This window comes from Hyla sarda, chromosome 6 (genome assembly GCF_029499605.1).
Source record: "Hyla sarda isolate aHylSar1 chromosome 6, aHylSar1.hap1, whole genome shotgun sequence".
Taxonomy (NCBI): domain Eukaryota; kingdom Metazoa; phylum Chordata; class Amphibia; order Anura; family Hylidae; genus Hyla; species Hyla sarda.
In genome coordinates this window covers 176,821,870-176,844,282 of record NC_079194.1, presented here as the reverse complement: position 1 = coordinate 176,844,282, position 22,413 = coordinate 176,821,870, and the positions used below count along the sequence as shown (strand labels likewise).

The following is a 22,413-nucleotide window of genomic DNA, read 5'->3' as shown; positions in this document are numbered from 1 at the left end:
GAACACTTCTCAATGAACTGCAGTCATTGGGGGAGATTAATCAAAGCTGTCTATGTCTCGCATCAATATAGACCAAACTACAGAGCATTAGGCTGGTCTATTGTGCGCCTAATTTATTAAAAGTCGCACGGCTCTTGATAAATTATGCGCACAGACTTCAGGATCTATGCTTTAGACTGTATTTATTTAAACCTGCTCTAGCATGGTCTGACATTGACATTTCAGCTGATGCGACTTGTTGCTGAAAAGTCGCTATTGATAAATTCAGCACCAAGGCATTTTTCCGTCTAAAATAGACTAGAATGCATCATGTTCTAAAAATCCTCTAAAGCAAAAGTCGCACATATTTAGACTGCGACTTTGTGTGACAAATTAAGATTGGAAAAACCAGTCTAAATCCTTTGATAAATCTCCCCCATTGAGCTTGGACTCCAATATTGTTGCGTGGATTAGGCAGTGGCTGAGGGACAGACAACAGAAGGTTATAGTTAATGGAGTATATTCAGAGCAAGGTCTTGTCATCAGTGGGGACCTCAGGGATCTGTACTGGGACCAATTTTGTTTAATATCTTTTTCAGTGATATTGCAGAAGGTCTCGATGGGAAGGTGTGTCTTTTTGCTGTTGACCCAAAGATATGTAACAGGGTTGATGTTCTTGGAGGGATCTGCCAAATGGAAAAGGGTTTGAGTAAACTAGGGGAATGGTCAGAACACTGGCAACTAAAGTTTAATGTGGATAAGTGCAAGATCATGCACCTGGGGCATAAAAACCCTCGGGCAGAAGATAGAATATTTGATACAGTCCTGACCTCAGTATCTGAGGAGAGGGATTTAGGAGTAATTATTTCATAAGACTTAAAGGTAGGAAGACAATGTAATAAAGCAGCAGGAAACGCTAGCAGAATGCTTGGATGTATAGGGAGAGGTATAAGCAGTAAAAATAGGGAAGTGCTCATGCTGCTGTACAGAACACTGGTGAGACCTCATTTTGAATATTGTGCGCAGTACTGGAGACTATTTCCAGAATGATATAGATATTATGGGGAGAGTTCAGAGAAGAGCTACTAAGCTAGTTCATGGATTGCAGGATAAAACTTACCAGGAAAGGTTAAAGGACCTTAACATGTATAGCTTAACCCCTTAAGGACGCAGGACGTTTTTCCGTTTTTGCATTTTCATTTTTTCCTTCTAAAAATCATAACTTTCAATTTTGCACCTATTTTTTGCGCCACCAATTCTACTTTGCAGTGACATTAGTCATTTTACCAAAATATCCATGGCGAAGCGCAAAAAACATTCATTGTGCGACAAAATTGAAGAAAAAATGCCATTTTGTAAATTTGGGGGCTTCCGTTTCTACGCAGTGCATTTTTCGGTAAAAATGACATCTTATCTTTATTCTGTAGGTCCATACGGTTAATATCCTACTTATATAGGTTTGATTTTGCATGACTTCAAAAAAAAAAAAAAAAAAAAGTTTCTACATCCAGGAAAATTTATACGTTTAAATTTGTCCTCTTCTGGCCCCTATAACTTTTTATTTTTCCGTTTTGGGGCCGGTATTAGGGCTCCTTTTTTGCGCCGTGATCTGAAGTTTTTATCGGTACCATTTTTATATTGATCAGACTTCTTGACCGCTTTTTATTCATTTTTTCATGATATAAAAAATGACCAAAAATACGCTATTTGGACGCAACTGAGGCAGGTAAGGGGACCTCCGCTCATGTTCTAGTTCATCGGGACATCGCAATTTCACTGTGAATCAGCCCGACTGAGCTGTCAGGAAGCTTTCACTTTCATTTTAGACGCGGCGATCAACTTTGACCGCCACGTCTAAAGGGTTAATAGCGCGCGGCACAATGATCAGTGTTGCACGCTATTAGCCCAGGGTCCCGCTTTCATTAGCCACCGGGACTGACCCGGTATCATTCGGAATCACGGCGTGACCCCGCGTTATATACTGGGACTGAGCACAGGGTGTACAGGTATGCCCTGCGTCCTTAAGAGATTAAAAGAAAGATGAGACAGAGGGGATATGATAGAACATTTTTAATAAAGAAAGATAATCCAACACTGTAAAGAAGTGGATATTTAAAAGAAAAAACTACCACAAGAGGACATACTTTTAAATTAGAGGGGCAAAGGTTTATGCAGTAATATCAGGAAGTATTACTTTCCTGTGAGAGTAGTGGATGCATGGAATAGCCTTCTTGCTGAAGTGGTCGCTGCAAATACAGTGAAGGCATTTTAAGCATGCATGGGATAGGTATAAGGCTATCCTTCATATAAGATAGAGATAGGTATAAGGCTATCTTTTATATAAGGTAGGGACAAGGACTATTCATAAGTATTCAAAATATTGGGCAGACTAGATGGGCCAAATGGCTCTACCGACACATTCTATGTTTCTATAATCAGGTGTTCACCCAACAACAGTTTGTTTTTTTGGGCATGTTAAGCTTTGTCACCATATCTATGTCCTCACAAGTGCATCACAAGCAATACTAATGCTTACTGTGTCTGCTAAATGCACTGCTAGCAGAACGAACATGCAGAGTCTCCCATTACATGAGTTGCCTAAAAGCATCTGTGTCACAATTCAAACTGTAAAAAAATGGTTTACAAATATAAGGGTTTCATTCAATACTACCTGTTTTTTATTTTTTTTTAGGTTGCAACAAACACAGAGACAAGCAAAAATGTTGGCAACGCTATTCTGTATGAAACAGTCTTAACAATCATGGACATAAAATCAGAAAGTGGCCTACGGGTGTGTATATTGGAGATTACTTATATTGCTAACACTTTGCTCTTGTTCTTGTCCCTATATCAGTTAATGGTGTGATTTTTTTTTAATTTTTTTTCCCCCCTCTTTGTACTTTACTTCAGCAGGCCCTGCTGCATCTGACAGGAATGATGTAAACTATTTTAAACAGGGATATAGATGAATTTGAATTAGTTTTTCTTTTTCTTGTCTGTTACAACTTATTTATGAAATAATTCATTGTGTGCCTCTTTCTGTCTCTGAAGGAGAATCATGCTTTTTGAAGGTCATTACTTCTTGTTCAGAGTAAATCTTTGCTATGCTCTTGAATACAGCATGGACCTTTTAACCTACAGTTTGGATTTTAAATTCACATATTGAAGAGTTATTTTATAAACTTCTGCAGATTATCACACACGTCAATAGGGTTGTTTCTACAGCAGGTGCATAAATATCTGAAAACTTCCTTGATGAGAATCGGAAAGCATGAGAGATATCTGCAGATGCAAATCTGCTGTGTCCAAACATTCGTTCAGAGGATAGATCTCCAAATGTAAAAGATTCTTGTGGCTTCTATAATTCAGTCTGGAAGTTTTTATGCTATATGCAAATGGTTAATTGTTGGGGTTAGAATACTTTTTTACACATGATTTAGTTACCTCTGTGTTCTTCAATATAGCAAAACATAAAATAAATAAAAAATGGCTTATTGTTAGGACATGCCATCACTTCTTGGTCTGTAAGGGCCAACTACAAGGACCCCCAGCTTTCCATTAGAATAAGGAAGCTGTAGCTCTAGTTATGCTCTGCCACTTTTTGCCTAACTTCATCTGAATTGAGCTTTGTCCAGAACATAAAAAAAAAAAAGAAAAGATAAAGCAATGCCACCAAATCTTTAAATGCACATAAGGTGCAAAAAGCTTTGTTACTTTATTTTGGGTGAGGAATAAAGCTGTTTGCATGTGAGAGTGGTGGTATTGTTCAATGTGTGAATTATTCATATCTTGTCTGCTCTTCTGTTATGTTCTCCATGTTTCATTAATTAACATTTTATATCGTCTACAGGTTTTAGCTATTAATATTTTGGGACGGTTCTTATTGAATAATGACAAGAATATTCGGTTAGTACTTTTATGTTTTCGTATACACCATGGAATTCTTGGCAAAGTTGTTTCAGACCATTAATATGGCTTAGATTATCCACATATCTTGTTTGTTTTTCATTACAGCTATGTTGCTTTGACATCTTTACTTAAAACTGTGCAGACGGACCACAATGCAGTACAGAGACACCGCAGCACCATTGTTGACTGTCTGAAGGATTTGGATGTCTCTATTAAAAGGTGAGAATGTCTGAGTGTATTCCTTATTCTACTGATAATTTGATGTCCTGTATATGTCTAGTCCAGGCAAAGTATTATGCCAGTTATTGATCAGGCAATTCTTTAGAATTTCTGATTAGATTTTGTTCTGGGATTGTCATATGATGATTATTCAGTGATCCATCGGCTGACCTTTGCTGCTGATAACAATAATCTGACCACACATCCCAAGCTGTAATATATACTTGCAGCTCTTTTTATGGTCCCCAAACATTTTAAACGTTAACCGAACTTTCCAACTTTGGGGGCACTGGAAGAGTACCTAGAATGTAAGGGGACCCACCAACTCTCCCCTTCTCCCTCCAGAACACATGAATGTTTGGGGGAGATCAGGACAGAGAACTGCCAAATTTAAGAAGTTTGGTCACCCTTACTCTTTGGAAATGTTCCTAACCCTTTTTTTTTTTTGGTGGGGGAAATTTGCATTTTAGACGAGCCATGGAATTGAGCTTTGCATTAGTGAACGGCAACAACATTCGGGGTATGATGAAGGAGCTGCTTTATTTCCTTGACTCCTGTGAACCAGAATTTAAAGCAGATTGTGCATCTGGCATCTTCTTAGCAGCAGAGAAGTAAGTAATTATATGAAGGACTATGGAGCCAAGTCTGTGCCAGCACAAACACATATATCACATGTCATAGCTGTGCAAAATGCTCTTGACTGACTTGATTAATATTTCTCATAGATATGCTCCTTCAAAGCGGTGGCACATAGACACTATTATGAGAGTCCTCACTACTGTAAGTATAAGAAAATCAGAGGAACATTAAATTCACCTTTGTTTGTGTTACTTCATTGCCACAGTTTATTGCTACTTTGGGTTTATTACTTTTATAATCTAATAGAAACTGTTCTATCTCAGGATTATGAAATTAATAATGACATTTTTGTTCATTTTCATGTGTAGGCTGGAAGCTATGTGCGGGATGATGCAGTTCCTAATTTAATTCAGCTGATCACGAATAGTAATGAAATGCATGAATACACTGTACAGAAACTCTATAAAGCTGTTCTGGATGACATCTCTCAGGTAAGCAGCCATGATCCTAAATGTGAAGAATCCACCACCAGCTGCTACCTGGAATGTAGAGACACTAGTGTTAATTTTTTGCTTCTGCTTAACCTCTTGGGGACGCAGGGTGTATGCATATGTCCTGCATCCCCGATCCTTAAGGACTCAGGGCATACCTGTACGTCCTGAGCATTTCCGGTCCCCGCCACTTGCCGAGCATGGTACTGAGGACCCCACATATCGGCGATCAAATGCAATACCGGTAAATACAAACCAGTGATCTGCGGCGATTCCGGGTCATGGGGGTCACTTGATACCCCATGACCCGGAAAAGGATGATGATTAGTGGTGTAATATACACCACCAATCCCCAATCCTTATCCGTACTTTACTGTACAGTGTTGCCCCCCCACCCCCCCCTCCCCCCAATCCAGGACATATGTGACTGCACCAATCACAGTATGTGGGGAGGTGGGAGGAGAGCAGGAGTATGTTGCTCCTCTCTGATCAGCACCATAAAATGTCTGGTGCCGATCAGGACGGAGCCCCGTGCTGAATCTCCTACCTCACAGTGTTCTTAGTGCCCCTTGGCATTGTTTCGGTCCCACCTGGCACAGCAGCGATTTAGGGACAGCTTTAGATTAGGCAGGGATGGAGTTAGGTGGTAAAAATTAAAGATTTTTTAATTTTTTTCCCACGTACCATACTGTAGGTGTCTGCGGGTCTGCAGCACCTTTAGCTGCATGACCTGGGCCCTACTGGGTCAATGCTGTCTGCCCCCAGTGTCTTTTTTTTTGGCGCCGACCTTTTTTTTTTTTCACTGTGTGGCCATCCCTCTGCCATATGAAAGAGTTAGCTAAAGCCCACCTGCCGCTGATCAGTCCTGTAGCTATTTACTTGTAGGTTGTTCGTGCAACCAGTAGCAGGCCTGTGCTGTGTGGAAGGACCGTACCTGTGTGTGCGGCCTTCACCACCGCTGTAAATTAATTGATCAGCATTTTTTTGGGGGGGCTCAGGCAGGTGCTTTTTTCGGGTCAAAGTGTTGTTTTTTTTTTTTTTTTCTTCTTCTTTCAAACCCCCCACTGACTTCTGCGCCCCCTGCTGCCACCAAGCGCTAAAAGTTTTTTGTTTCTTTTCCCTTTTTTTCGTTTTGTTCTTGGGGCGGGTTAGTTAGTAGTTTAGGGTGGGTTAGGGTAGGAAGTACCGCACCACACGCAGCAAACACACACACACCAATAAAGTTTTTCCCCCACACATATATACACTTCACCCCCCCCCCCCCCCCCTCCGACACTGAAAGCCCCACAGAGGACGAGGAAGAACCCACCTTCCTTATTTGTTCCGCATCCTCCTCATAACCTTCTGATGATGAGCCACCAAGGTGGGGCAGACGCCATGTGAGGCCACAAACCTCCTTTGCTCCTGACCCTGTGCCCCATGCTAGTATGAGTCCCCCTGGTGCTCATACTAGTCAAGCCTTCCAGCCAAGTTTACTGGTGCCTGGTACCGGTGAACTTGTCTGGACTCAGCCAGCGGACCATAAGTCCTGAGTTTGTTGGCGACTTAGGAATCAAGATTGCCATCGTCGGGTTCACTGACATGAACTATTTTAGTTTTTTTTTTTTTTTTTTTCAGTGTCTACTTTGTCAATCTGATGGTTGACCAGACAAACCTGGACGCCCAGCAGTTCGTCATTGCAAACCCTTTTTAGCTAGGCTCAGTGGCTGGTTCCCAGTCAGTGCAGCCATAATGAGGACCATTTGGGCTTTGTGCTGCATATGGGCCTAGTTAAAAAAACCAAAGGTCAGGCTGTACTGGAGTGGGGACATCCTCTACCAATAGCTGCTCTACAGTATGGCCATGACCCGTCCCCGGTTCAAGGCCATTCAGAAATGTTTGCATTATGCTGATAATGCGGAATGTTCCCCCCTCAAACTGATCCTGCGTATGACCGCCTGTACACTAGCAAGTTTATAATGTACAAGGGTAGAGATTCCCGTATTGAACCCCCAGAATGTCCCCTCACTCTGGGTGTTAGTGGGAAAATTGTTTGGAGCCTTTTGCACCCATTGCTACATAAAGGTTACCACCTTTACGTGAATAACTTTTATACCAGCATCCCTCTCTTCACATCCCTCGCCTCTAGATCCACAGTCGCTTTTGGGTCAGAATCGGAGGCCTTCCTATCCCCTGCACACTCCTATCCCCCGGGGTGAGTCCCGGGCCTTTTCCCATGAAAACCTGTTGCTGATCAGGTGTAAGGACAAGAGGTATGTCCTTATACTAGCCACAATTCATGGTGACTGCATCACCCCTGTCCCTATGTGAGGTACTGTGGGACCGGTCCTTAAAGCGGTACTCCCGTGGAAAACTTTTTATTTATTTATTTAATTTTTTTTTTAAATCAACTGGTGCCAGAAAGTTAAACAGATTTGTAAATCACTTCTATTAAAAAATCTTAATCCTTCCAGTACTTTTTAGGGGCTGTATACTAAATCTAAAAAATCCAAAAAAGAAATGCATTTCCTCTGATGTCATGACCACAGTGCTCTCTGCTGACCTCTGCTGTCCATTTCAGGAACTGTCCAGAGCAGGAGGTCAGCACTGTGGTCATGACATCAGAGGAAATGCATTTCTTTTTTGGATTTCTCTTTAGTATACAGCCCCTAAAAAGTACTGGAAGGATTAACATTCCAGATTCCATTTTTTTTTTTTTTTTACTTTCTGGCACCAGTTGATATAAAAAAAAAAAAAAATAAATAAATAAATTCCGTGGAGTACCCCTTTAAGCCTGATTGTATTCTGGGCTACAATCAGTATATGGAGGCAGTTGATCTTTCTGATCAAGTCCTCAAGCCGTATAATGCCATGCGGAAAACATGGGCATGGTACAAAAAAGTTGCGGTCTACATGGTACAGGTTGGCATATGCAACTCTTTTGTACTGTTCCAGCACGCTGGCAACTCAGGGACATTCCTGCAGTGTCAAGAGGAAGTTCTAATCTTTGTTGACTGGGAAAGAGCGGGCCAGAGCACCACAGCTCACACTTTCTAGGTTAGGTCCCCCACTGGAAAGAAGAGATGATCCCAGAAAAAATGCAGTGTGTGTCACAGGAGGGGGATTTGAAGGTCACCACCACTCAATGTGAATTCAGGTAGAAGAAACAGACATGGTCGCACATCTACATATTGTATTTTGATCTAATTGCTTCTCAGCATAAATTCAACAGGTTGTTAGTATACATTTTGATCAAAAGGTACAAGCCCACTCGCCACATCAAGGCCACCTAATTTGAGTGGGTCCCTAACGTCCCTAGCATAAAATGGCGTAGCACTGGGCTGCGACCACCACCGCCGCCGCGACACCAGTGCCCACAGGGGGAATGACCCACTGGCAGAGCGGCCCCAATGCCACTCAAACCAGTCCATGAGTCGCACCTCCCCACAGACATGGTGCCACGGCAGCAACGGTCGCTGCACAGCACCACACCAGTGTGAACAGGGTGTTAAAGCTCACTTACCATGCTCTCTCAGTCAGACTGGGAGGCTGCTAGGAAAGAAAAGGCCCTTGTGTAGCTAACTACTACTTATATAGGGTTGGGCTGAGGGGGTGGGGCAGAGTGCAGACACATGTTAAAACAAAAAAAGGAGGGGGATAGAAAACACAATGTGAATTCAGGTAGAAGAAACAGACATGGTCGCACATCTGCATAACATTTTTAACACCCTGTTCACACTGATGTGGTGCTGTGCGGTGTCCGTTACTGCCGTGGCGCCGTGTCTGTGGGGAGGGTGCGACCCATGGACTGGTTTGAGTGGCATTGGGGCCGCTCTGCCAATGGGTCGTTCCCCCTGTGGGCAATGGTGTGGCGGCGGTGGTGGTCGCCGCCCAGTGCTACACCATTTTATGCTAGGGACATTAGGGACCCACTCAAATTAGGTGGCCTTGATGTGGCAAGTGGGCTTGTACCTTTTGATAAAAATGTGTACGAACAACCTGTTAGTTTTTGAATTTATGCTGAGAAGCAATCAGATCAAAATACAATATGTAGATGTGCGACCATGTCTGTTTCTTCTACCTGAATTCACCACTCAATGTGACACTTGCCCCGATCATCCATCTGAGCCTCTGCATTAAAAACTGCTTCAGGGAGTATCACACTTCCATGGAGCACTAAATTTCAATCCTTTACCCTAATTTTAATTTCCCAGAATTCGACTCCAATGTACCAGTCCAGAGTACATTGCCTTTCAAATTTTAAAACCAAACACGCCCATCCCCCCCCCCCCCCCCCCCCACCCCACAAAAAAAAAGGAAAACTATTTCCCAATACCCCTGATAATGGGTCATGGGACACAGAGTCAAAATTCCTAGGTAACAGAATAGGGATGGCCACACACATCACATTCCCAGAATGATGATTCAGAGTATAGGGTTTGGGGCAGGCATCATTTTTACTTTTGGCTATACTCCGGGTCATCATTCTGGGAAAATGACTGGCATATCAGTACTAAAATTGCAATTTTCATTTTCCCCAAACTACACTTCATCCATTCTTTGAAAATAAATTTAGGGAACACCCGTCTGTTCCAAATGTGAACCTCAAACAAAGCACCACTTTATGCCTCAAATCTCAGCAGTGCTGTCTCACTCCTAAGCCCTGTTTTGCACCCGCAGAGTGCTTTACAGATATATATGGGGATTTCCTTATTCTGGAGAAATTGTGCTACAGATTTTGTGGAGCTTTTTTTTTTTTTTCTTACTACTTGTGAAGCTAAAAAAAAATTGGTTAATACCAGCAATTGTGTTGAAAATAAATTCTATTACTTTTACAGCCCACTGTTCAAAAAACATGTGTAAGTAAGTACTCACTATGACCCTTGTTACGTTCCCTCAGGGGTGTAGTTTCTAAAATTGAGTCACATGTGTGGGGTTTCTGTTGTTCTTGCATCATTTTAGTGTTAAAAATTAAATTTTCCAAGCGATTGCCCTCAAATGGATGGACCCCGGCTCACCTTCCCTTTCTCAGTGGAAAGCTTTAGTTAATGCTATGATACCTTTTTCCCACATTGTCTACAAGAATAGAAAATGCCCTGGTAAATTCCTCTCTGTGTGGGGTCCCTTGTGCTCCTCACCATTGACTCAGTGCTCATACTCTGTATCCTCCAGACGGGATTTAGAGTCATAAATGTCCCTTTGTTTCTGGATGTGGTTGTCTTTACCCCTCTATTTTGTTTTGTTGCTTTGTTGTATGGTGTGTTTTTGCCCCTATACCCTTGTCGGATGTGTGTGATCCCTCTTCTCTATGGACGCATGGGTCTGCTCTAATATTAGGAGTACTTTGCTTGGTCCTCGCGACTGATTATAGCTGTGTATGCAAAGTTCTTCACAACGTTTTTTTTTTTTTGCTAATTTAATACTGACTACCTCCCCCTTTTTCCGTTTCCCCTCTCTTTATGTCTTGGGGTTATTCTACTGGTTGTTCTAAGTTTCACTCAGTCTATGTCCTCACTGCACTGACTACTGACAGATTCTCTACAGTAATCTGTTGTCTACATTCTGCTCACAAGTCCATGTTTTCAGTGCCTAATTAGCTGTATAATTACACACTTTGTACTACTTGTTTATGTGAGGCGATGTGGCTGATGTTTGTTTAATCTTCAATAAAACGTATTTAAAAAAAATAAAGATAAAAAATTCCCTTCTCATGTCCAACTTCAGCGCAAAGTTGTCAAACACCTGTGGGGTGTTAAGGCTAACTATACCCCTTGTTACGTTCCTTGAGGGGTGTAGTTTCCAAAATAGTTGCCATGTGGTTTTTGTTTTTAGCTGTTCTGGCACCCTGGGGACATGCCCCCCAAAAACCATTTCAGCAAAATTCTTTCTCTTTTAGTGTCTATTCACACGTACAGTATTCTGTGCAGATTTGATGCGCAGGGTTTTAAGTTGTGCTCAGTCATTCAGTTTACATTGAGATCTGTAGCAGAAAATACTGCGCATCAAATCTGCACAGAATACTGTATGTGTGAATAGACCATTAAAAAGCCAAATTTTGCTCCTGCTCTTCTGAGCATTGTAGTGTGCCAGCAGAGCACTTAACATCCACATATGGGGTATTTCCATACTCCGAAGAAATGGGTTTTTAAATATTGGGGGGCATTTTCTCCTGTTACCCCTTGTGAAAAAGAAAAATGTGGGGTAACACCATAATTTTAGTGTTAAAAATAAAATATTCCCTTTTCACGTCCAACTTCAACGCAAAGTCTCCAAACACCTGTGAGGTGTTAAGGCTCACTGTACCCCTTGTTTTGTTCCTTGAGGGGTGTAGTTTCCAAAATAGTATGCCATGTGTTTTTTTTTTTTTTGTTTGTTTGTTTGCTGTTCTGGCACCATGGGGGCTTCCTAAATGCAACATGGCCCCCAAAAACCATGACAGCAAAGTTTGTTTTAAAAAATCCCACAGTTGCTCTTTCCCTTTTGAGCCATGTTGTGAGCCCGCAGAGCACTTTATGTCAACATATGAGGTATTTCCATAGAAATTGGGCTACCAATTTTTATTTTTCTCCTTATACCACTTTTAAAAATGAAAAAATGGGGCTACAAGAACATGTTAGTGTAAAAAATGCAGATTTAGATTTTTCTCCATTTTGCTGCTATTCTTGTGAAACACCTAAAGGGTTAACAAACTTTCTGAATGTCATTTTGAATACTTTGTAATTTCTATAAGGCCCCTCAAATCCACTTCAAGCTTAAATGGTCCCTGAAAAATTTTGAAATTTTCGTGAAAATTTTGAAAATTGCTGCTATATTTTGAAGCCCTCTAATGTCTTCAAAAAGTAAAAACATGTCAACTTTATGATGCCAACATAGAGTAGACATAATATTTTTGTGAATCAATATATCATTTATTTGGAAATCCATTTTCCTTACAAGCAAGTAAGCATTTTCAAAATGTTCATGAAATTTTGGGATTTTTCACCAAGAAAGGATGCAAGTAACGACAAAAATGTACCACTATGTTAAAGTAGAATATGTCACGAAAAAACTATCTTGGAATCTGAATAATAGGTAAAAGCATCTTAGAGTTATTAATGCATAAAGTGTCAGTGGTCAGAATTGCAAAAAAGGGCAAAAAAGTTCTTAAGGTGAAAATGGGCCGAGTCCCTAAGGGATTAAGCATTAGACAACTATTGCAATCCTGGAAACATGTAAAATTTGAGGTTTACTGAATCATCCTGTATTTTGTTACTTTTTAAAATCTTTGTAAATTTTTTTGTTCAGAAAATTGGAGCTTGACTACTATGTCTCTCCCTAGAGGTGTAAAGGGACAGACGTGCCACTCTGTGCCAGCATGGCTTGGAGCAGCCAAGGGCACCACCACCTATGATTACTAACCTAGGTCCCGGAGGCATATGTAAAGTCTGATTTCTCTGAAACACTTGAGTGTTTCACAGTAAATCATAGTGTCCTGGCATCCTTCAGCCTGTAGTTTGGACATCATTAAACAGTCGACAGGTTCTCCTTATGATGTCCATACATATTAAATGACTGGCCAAACTGTTTTTATTGAATATTACATCCTTTTTCTCAGCTCCCTATACGCGCACATGCTTAGTTGAGAGAGCATGTTTAGCTAGAAGAGTAAGTTGATGCCAGGCGTAATTTGATTTATCGTATATAGAAACAAAACCTTAACCATGTTTAAATCAGCCACCCAGTCCTTTTTTCCTCCAAAATCTGCAGTTATGAAGGATTGAGGACACCCCTAAACATAGTTCTGTCTTACCGTTCTGTCTTACCGTTCTGTCTTGTTGATTCCAGCTGGGGGCCGCGCGTTACAAAGCAAGATAACATCACAATTCCCCTCCATAGCTGCTCCCACCTTCGCAAGGACGTACCCATACATCCTGGGGAGGGAAGGGGTTAAGTGACAGATGCTTTTTAAAAAGGTACTCCGGCCCGAAGACATCTTATCCCCTATGCAAAGGATAGGGGATAAGATGTCTGATCATGGGGGTCTCATGGCTGGGGACCCCCGCAATCTAGCATGCAGCACCCACGGCCGTCACGTCCCTCCCATAGACTTGCATTTAGTGGGGCGTGACGTTACACGGGGCGGAGCATCGTGATGTCACGATCCTCCGTCCCTGTGGTCAGGAGTCATAAGACTTGAGACTTGGAGCCTCCAGCGATTCCTGCAGTGCTGACAGGTGGGTGCCGCATGCTAGATTGCGGGGGTCCCCAGCGGCCGGAGTACCCCTTTTAAAGAGGTTATATTGGGGAAATAAATGTTTCCCCTATGCACTGGAAACCTGTGTACTCCCTTAAAAAAAATTTAACTAAGTGCACATTTTTTTATTCTCTTTACTAATTTTAGTGTGGCATTTTTTGTGGATTTCTTTTGGACTTGACTGTATGTTGATATATTTTATTGAAGTAAAGGGGTTATCCGGGAAAAAAACTTTATCCCCTATCCACAGGATGTGTTTGACCGCGGAAGGTTCCCTCCCCCATTGATCTCTTAATTAGGCTCAAGCCCAGGACTTACTTTATTTTTTTCTAGTTTTTGTAGGGGTACATGGGTCTCATGCAGTTCCAGTAGGACATATGTAATAGCTCTGCAATTTAGGTGACACACTTTTAGCTTTAGTACAACATCTTACATCAGTACAATGTACAGCTTGGACTCCTACCATTCCCGAGAACGGGACCAAAGCTGTCCTCAGAATGAATTCTGTGGCCAGCACTGCATATATTCTCTATGGCAGTGTTTCTCAAGCGCGGTCCTCAAGACCCCCAACAGGTCATGTTTTCAGCATTTCCTTTCACAGGTGATGCCTGATAAACTGACCATAATTATATCACCTGTTTAAAAACTAAGGAAATCTGGAAAACATGACCTGTTGGGGGGTCTCGAGGACTGTGCTTGAGAAACACTGCTCTATGGGGTCACAGAATATTTTTAAATTCAGTGCAATTGCCATTTCAGTTTCTCTGCAATGTCCGGAAGCTCCATAGAGAATAAATGAAATGTAGGCATGCATGAGTGGTGCGCACCATGCATTCAGGGGGACAATGCTCTTCCTGTTCTATGGATTGGGATAACTTTATGAGATGGGAATACCCCTTTATACCATGTTCACATCAGCGTTGTGTAGCTATGGTCAAGAGCTCAGTTGCAACAGCTGATAATGGGGCTGGGAAGTTGTCACAACTGACATCAAGGAAACCCAACCGGTCCCATTCACTTTGAATGGGGTCTGTCTGGGTTTCCGTTAGATGTCTGTTATTTTGCAAGATTTAGTGGAGAAAATAAACTGTCATGCATGTCCGCTAAAGCCCCATCATTATAATGGAATCAGCAAATGGAGGTTCAAATGCTGATGTGAACTCAGACTTAAAGGGAATGTGTCATCAGAAAATTACCTGTTGTTTAAATCAGGATTATATGTTAAACATATTGAAGAATTTATGGTGATGTTTTTTCTAATTTTCCATTTTTATATCTATATTTTATAATAATCTTGAAATCTTGCAGTTTCCATTCTGAGCACTAGGACTAAAACTAAACTGACACTGCTGTACAGATCATTTTCCAGTAATGCCCTTCTTCAAAGAACAGACAAGGAGCACAGTGAAAGGTGACACCAGTAGAGAAAGACACACACCAATAGCTTTTGCTCAGAGAACAGCCGCTTCCCTCTCTGTAGAATGACCTCTGAAAAGGTCACAATATATTTGAATGGGACAGGTCCTGTCTATTGATGTCTATGTCAGTCAGTCCTGTAAGGCTGCCCCCATAATAATGCACAGATACAGATAAATAGAAACAGATAAGAAAAAAATCTCTGTCCCTAATCAGAAATATCATCTAGGTGACACATTCCCTTTTACATTTAAGACACAGTTGTTTAATGCAACCATCAGTATTGTTTTATGTCTGTTATGATTTGTAGCTCCTTCACTTAGATATTAACTATTTAAGAGTAAAAAATAAAAAAATATACATTTTTGGTACAATTAAATATTTTTTGCTTCTTTGCCCTCTTTAGCACATGCGGTTCTTAGTATGACCACTAAGTGGTGCTGCTTTCCAGTGTAATCGATATTGATTGCCTGTTTTTTTTTTTTTTTTTTTCATACATTTCCTTTCTTTTCTCCCACAGCAACCTCTGGTCCAGGTGGCATCCTGGTGTATAGGAGAGTATGGAGATTTGCTAGTATCGGGTCAATGTGAAGAAGAGGAACCTATTCAGGTACAACATAATGAAGAACTAATTAACAACATAATAATGTGTGTAAACTGTAGTGCATGTGATTAATGCAGTGTTTTCTTTTCATCATCCCAACAGCACCACATGAGATTGCCCCATTCATCCTATAGGAACAGGAAGCACAGAAGAGGTTTAAAAGGCCCCTCCCTGGATAACCCCTCAGTGTTTTCTGTTCCTATTGGAAGCATGAGGTTTACCTCCTGGTCCTAGGGCTGGCGGTGTGATCAGTCACTTTAGCTGGGCGGTGCAGGTCAGCGATGTTCGGGTCCCTCTCCTGTGTCTCTGCTCCGGGTCGCTGTGTATTGCATGCTTGCCTCCAGGACTCCAGCGCTCCGGGAGTTTATGCGGTAGGGCATGACTTGCAGGGGCCGCGCACACGGGTGTTTCCCCCTTGCTTCCTTTTGGCTTCCGTCACTTCCGGTGGCCGCGTGTGACGTCACGGTCATGCGCGACATGTTGGGATGTCGGAGGCCGGAAGTTCCCTCTCCGGCAGCGTAAATGGATCCAGGGGGATTTCCTGATCTTTTTCGGCTTCCGTTGTGTTCTGGGAGCTGCGTGCGAAGTTCCCTTCTGGCACGCAAATTTTTTTATTTCTGGTCGGGGAGAGCCCTGCTGCAGTCAGCTTCTGGCGCCAGTTTCAAATCTTGTTATATAAGGTAAGTGCTCCATGTGTCTGTGTCCTGTCATTATGGAACCTGCTGTTTCTGCCCGCTCGGAATCTGCAGTTTATCCTAGGATGTCTAGCCCAGTAAGTAGCTGCCCCTTGGGGTTCACCTATTTCTAGGAGTGGGTTCTTATTTTAGTTCCCTTTTTATTTGGTTCCCTCTCTCTCTTTTTAGGGAGACAAGGAGACTGCTAAAAAACCTAAGGAAGCCAAGGCGAAATTTAAAAAGTGTGCCTTATGCTCTGAAAAATTTCCGGAAGGTCATGCTAAACCCCTGTGTAGTTCCTGTATGGCAAAAATTGTGCAACAGGAAACTCCTTCCTTCATGGATGAATTAAAAAATGATTCATTTTCAAGTTCAAGCATCAGTGGTGGCAGCTTTACCTCCCCCACAGTGATTGAGCCTCCTCCCTCTAAAAAACTCAAACCTTCTATTGTTGATTTAGACCCTGACTCAGATCCGATCCTTTCTTCTGATCAAGAATCCGCGGATGAATTACCTACTGTTCCTCAAAAAGTTGAAGAAAAAATGTATTATTTTTCTGCAGAGGATACGGATATTCTAATGGGAGCTGTCAAAGCCGCCATGAATATTGAAGATACTCTGGTTACTCATTCTATTCAAGATGAGATGTTTGCGGGTTTTAAACCCAAGAAGAAAATTTTTTTCCCATCCATGAAAATTTTAAAAGCCTTATATTTGATGAGTGGCATGAACCTGAAAAAATACTGACTACGGTATATACTCGAGTATAAGCCGACCCGAGTATAAGCCGAGGCCCCTAATTTCACCCCAAAATCCCAGGAAAAAAAAAAAAAAAAAAAAAAAAAAAAAAAAAAAGTTATTGACTCGAGTATAAGCCTAGGGTGGGAAATACAGCATCCCCCCTGTCATCATCCAGACCCCCGTCATTAACATCCTCATCATTATCACCCTGTCATCATCCAGACCCTCATCATCATCACCTGTCATCATCCCCTTGTCATCATCCCACACCCCCCCTTCATCATCCCCTTGTCATCATCCCCACCCCCTTCATCATCCCCTTGTCATCATCCCACACCCCCCTTCATCATGCCCTTGTCATCATCCCCTTGTCATCATCCCCACCCCCCTTCATCATCCCCTTATCATCCCACACCCCCCCTTCATTATCCTCTTGTCATCATCCTCTTGTGAACTATCCACCCTCAGTGGTCTTCAACCTGCGGACCTCCAGAGGTTTCAAAACTGCAACTCCAGGTGCTGCAGGACTGTCCCGTGGGGAGGTCGCCCGGTGGGATAGTGGTTTCGGGCTGCTATCTTCACCGGGGGCGCCTCTTCTTCGGGCCCAGAATAGAGGCGTTGCTTTGACGATGACGAAGAAGGACGTTGGTAATGAACGTACCTCTGCGTCGTCGTCAAGGCAACGTGACTATTCTTGGGCCGGGCCCGAAGCGCTTAGAAGAGGCCTCCCCGGTGAAGATAGCAGCCCGGAACCACTATCCCACCGGACGACCTCCCCACCGGACAGTCCTGCAGCACCGGACCAGCGCCGAGCGCAGGCGAGTACTGTACAGAACTAAAGGGGGTGAGAGGGGGCTGGATGATGTCGAAGGCCGCAGTGGTCTTCAACCTGCGGACCTCCAGAGGTTTCAAAACTACAACTCCCAGCAAGCCCGGACAGCCGATGGCTGGCCGGGCTTGCTGGGAGTTGTAGTTTTGAAACCTCTGGAGGTCCGCAGGTTGAAGACCACTGCGGGTGGAGAGTTCACTCGAGTATAAGCCGAGGGGGGGTGTTTTCAGCACGAAAAATCGTGCTGAAAAACTGGGCTTATACTCGAGTATATACGGTATATCTAAAGAGTTTAGAGCTAGATTTTCTTTTAATCCTGAGGATACGGAGCTCTGGAGTGAAGTTCCTAAAATTGATATTCAGGTTGCAAAGTTTTTAAAAAGACATCTCTGCCATTTGAGGATACCTCTCAATTAAAAGACCCTCTTGATAGGAAGATGGATAGTCTTCTTCGCAAGGATTGGGATGCTTCCACTGCTCTTTTAAATACCAATTTCTTGGTCGGCTCCATTAGCGGACACAGAGACCGTGGGTATATCTTGCTGCCACTAGGCATACAAATAGTAAGTCTGCCCCTCCTGGCAGGATATACCCCACCTCCTGACCCTGAGCTAATCAGTTTTAGCTTAGTGTCAGTAGGAGGCAGACACAGGTCTGGAGCTCTCCAGACCTGATCTTCTTTTTTTATTTTATAAGCTAGGGCGTGTTGTGGGTTCTTTTCTCCTTTTTATTTCTTGTTTTTAGGTGGGGTTAAGGAGCATTGCGCCACCTGTTCCCCCCACCCCCATATGCGGTTAAGGGGCATGTGGCATAGAGTATGCACTGTTAACCCCCTTCCTGCCCTAGGCCAGCGCCGGGGTTGCACCTTGGGTCCGGGTCCCCCTATCCTCCCTGCTCGTCCCGCTGTTTCAGTCTGACCTAACGCAGGTGACAAATTGCTGGCTGAAGACATCTTGGGTGAGTATGCGCTGGTCTGGGTGAGTATCTCCTTCCCCTCTCCCCCTCCTTCTTAGTTACTTAGGGGGCCCCTTAGACTGGGCACCAGGGGGATTTTTCATTAATTTTTATTATTATAGGGTGCAGAGATGCGGGCTCCGGTCTTATATATGCATTGTCGGGACTCCGGTGACTGCGGGACAGCTCTCCTTGCCCTCCCCTTGGTCTTCCCTAACACTACTTACTCACTTTCTTCAGGTCTGGCGCCCCGAACGCAGTGCCTGTCAACTGGGCTGCGGTCGCGCGTCTGGCTCCACAGTTTACTTGAATTTTTTCCCGCTTCTCGGACATGTTGTGCAGGAAATGGAGTCCGCGGCTGCGGCCTGGTCCGGCACTTAGCTCTGCCCACTCTTCGCATTGGGCATGCTGGAGGGGCTCCCGGCCTCCTCCTGCTGCCGGCCAATGATCTTTCAGCGCACGGAAAAGTTACCTTCTTCTGTGGATATCTGGGATGCCTATCTGCACTAAATCTTCTGGAGCTCCGTGCCATCTTTCTTTGCCTCCTCCATTGGGAGATTCTCCTTCAGGGTCGTCCAGTTCGTGTCCTATCGGACAACGCCACGGCTGTGGCATATATCAATAGCAAGGGCGGCACGCGCAGTCGCTCGGCAATGGAGGAGGTCTTCAAGATTCTGCTCTGGGCCAAGACTCTAGTTCCCACCCTCACCGCGATCCACATTCCGGGTGTGGAGAACTGGGAAGCGGACTTTCTCAGCTGCTGATCCAGGGGAGTGTTCTCTGCAACCAGAGGCGTTTGCGCAGATCTGCAATCTTTGGGGGACCCCGGATGTGGATCTCTTTGTGGCTCGCCACAACAGACAAGTTCCTTGCTTTGTTGCGAAGTTGCAAGACCCTCTGGCTCTGGACGTACTTGTCATCCCGTGGTCGCCCTTCAGTCTTCCTTATCTCTACCGCCCCTCCCTCTTCTGTCCAGGGTTCGGAGGTCGTTCCCACCATTCTGGTTGCCCCAGACTGGCCCAGGCGCCAACTTAATTTGGCTGGTCGCAAAAATACCACTGCGTCTTCCAGGTCACCCCGATCTGCTCTCCCAGGGTCCTCTCTGCCACCCCAGTTTACTGTCGCTGCATTTGACGACGTGGTGGTTGAAACCGCAATTTTGAGAGCTCGGGGGTTTTCTTCCAGGATGATTCGCACCATGCTTCATGCTCGGAAGCCTTCCTCCACTAGGATTTACCACCGCACTTGTTGGACTTATTTCCGGTGGTGTGAGGCTCAGTCCGTCTCCCCAGTCGTTTTCTCCTTTCCGCGCCTTCTTGCTCTTTTGCAATCCGGTCTAGATCAGCGCTTGGCACTCAGCTCTCTTAAAGGTCAAGTGTAAGCCCTTTCTATTCTGTTTCTCACGTCTGCACCTTCCCGCAGGTCGTTACCCATGTGGTGCCGCCATTCAGGTCTCCCACACCTCCTACTTGGGATCTCAACCGGGTGCTGAGCAGTTTGAGGTAGGCTCCGTTCGAACCTCTCCAAGACTCCTCTCTTCATATCTTTTCGTGGAAGGTCGCCTTCCTCATCGCAATTACCTCCTTTAGGAGTGTCTCCTAGCTGGCTGCTCTCTTGTCGTTCTCCCTTCTTGGTCCTTCATCAGGACAAGGTGGTTTTTTGTCCGCTTCCTTCCTTCTTGCCCAAAGTGGTTTCTCCCTTTCACATGAACGAGGAGATTGTCCTTCTTTTTGTCCGGCTCCATCCTAAGGGAGCGTTCCCTACATAGTCTGGACGATGTTCAAGCTGTCCGGATCTGTCTTTCCGTCACCACCTCCTTTCGGCCGGGTGACTCCTTCTTCGTGATTCCAGAAAGTGTTCGCAAGGGTCTTCCAGCTTCTAAGGCGACCATTTCATGGTTGATCTGTTCTGCCATCTTGGAAGTTCCCAGCTTTTCGGGTGACTGCTCTTTCCACATGTTCCGTTGGGGCTTATTGGGCGCTCCGCAATAGGGCTACGGCCTTTCAAGTCTGTAAGGCGGTCACCTGGTCGTCCTTGCACACTTTCACTAAATTCTACCAGGTGCACACGTTTGAGTCAGCTGACGTTGGTTTGGATTTGCAAAGTGTTTCAGGTGGCAGTGGCTCAGTCTTCTGCCTGATTCTGAGCTGGGTATTTTTCCCACCCAGGGTCTGCTTTGGTACGTCCCACAGTCTGTGTCCCCCAATGAAGCCGACGTAGAAAAGTATTTTTTTTTTTTTTTTTTTTTAATGCTTACCGTAATATCTTTCTCGGAGGATCCATTGGGGGACACAGCACCCACCCATTGTGTTTTTTGCTATGGTTCGGTTTTCTGTTCGAGGGGTTGGTTTTGGTTCCTTTTTTGTCTGGTTCCCTTGGATACCTGCTGGTTTCCTTCTGTCGGTCCTCTCCTACTGCTTTGGGACTAAACTGATTATCTCAGGGTCAGTAGGCGGGGTAAATCCTGCCAGGAGGGGACGACTTACTTTTTGTGTGCCTAGTGGCAGCAAGATATACCCACAGTCTGTGTGTCCCCCGATGGATCCTCCGAGGAGATTTTATGGTAAGCATAAAAAAAATCAACTTATTGCTGCTACTAGTGTAGCTAGATCTTTATTTATGTGGCTGAATCAACTTGAAAATCACATAGAAAATAAACCCTCTAGGGATCAGATTCTTTTTTCCATCCCAATGTTAAAGTTAGCCACTGCTTTCCCAGTTGATGTTTCGGCAGAATCTGTCAGAATGGCTGCCAAAACTGCTGCTCTGTAAAATTCTGCCAGAAGAGCTCTCTGGTTAAAAAACTGGCAAGGTGATATAATATCCAAAGCAAAGTTGTGTGCCATTCCCTTTCAAGGTAAAAATTTGCAAAAGTTCTGGATAATATTCTTGAAAAAGCTGCAGATAAGAAAAAGGTTGTTGCCTGAAGAAAAAGCGCAAAAACCTAAAGCTAAAATAATTTTCCTCCCTTTAAAAATAAACAAAAATAATACAAAGGTAAAGGGAAAACTGGTAGATGGAGATATCCCAAGGGGGGTTAAAGGGATTTTCTCTTTTCTTCAATCAATGGAAGGAGACAACCTGCAATCAGTTCATTCTAAACGCCATTAAAGAAGGGTACAAAGTGGAATTTGTATCTCCTCCCCCTCAAAAATTCCTTATCACAAATCTCAGTTCGGCTGTCTAAGTCTTTTACACTTTGAAACAGCTGAAGATTTACTTTCTCTAGGAACAATTTTTCCTGTACCATTTCAAGAACAGGGCCACTACTCTCGTCTTTTCTTGTTCCCAAGCCAAACTGAACGTTCAGGATAATGATAAACCTGAAGAAATTGTATCTTTTAATTATTTACAAACTTTTCAAAATGGAAACTCTGAAAACAGAAATTCCATTAATCCCTCAAAATGCCTGGATGGCAACAATAGACTTAAAGGATGCCTACTTTCATCAGCACCAGATATTTCTGGGATTTGCGATCCTGGTAAACAAACAAACCTTTCACTTCCAATTCAAAGCGTTGCCCTTTGGAAATCACTTCAGCCCCAAGAATTTTAACCAAGGTGATGGTAGAGGTGGTGGCATTCCTCAGAATAAAAGGAATAACCATTATTCCTTATTTGGACGACCTTTTAATTGTGGATCCAACAAAAGATCTTCTTTCCCAGCATGTTCAATTAACCATTCTTTCTCTCCCAAATCTAGGATGGATTCTAAATTTTCAGAAGTCAGATCTTCTTTCATCAAAGAGAGAAATTCTTGGGAGTGATACTGAATTAAAGCAGCCAGATGACTTCTCTACCCCCGG

General features: G+C 43.5%; 1 protein-coding gene across 4 annotated transcripts in view; it reads left to right on the top strand.

The window, feature by feature from the left end:
- AP1G1 (adaptor related protein complex 1 subunit gamma 1) overlaps positions 1-22,413 on the top strand; it is a 102,111-nt gene that overhangs the window by 62,619 nt on the left and 17,079 nt on the right. For all 4 annotated transcript variants that reach the window (XM_056525864.1, XM_056525865.1, XM_056525867.1 and 1 more), the window contains 7 exons: positions 2,672-2,770; positions 3,830-3,885; positions 3,994-4,107; positions 4,578-4,718; positions 4,833-4,887; positions 5,055-5,177; positions 15,326-15,415. In XM_056525864.1, the coding sequence (XP_056381839.1) occupies positions 2,672-2,770; positions 3,830-3,885; positions 3,994-4,107; positions 4,578-4,718; positions 4,833-4,887; positions 5,055-5,177; positions 15,326-15,415 (678 nt within the window). The remainder of the gene's footprint in view (positions 1-2,671; positions 2,771-3,829; positions 3,886-3,993; positions 4,108-4,577; positions 4,719-4,832; positions 4,888-5,054; positions 5,178-15,325; positions 15,416-22,413) is intronic.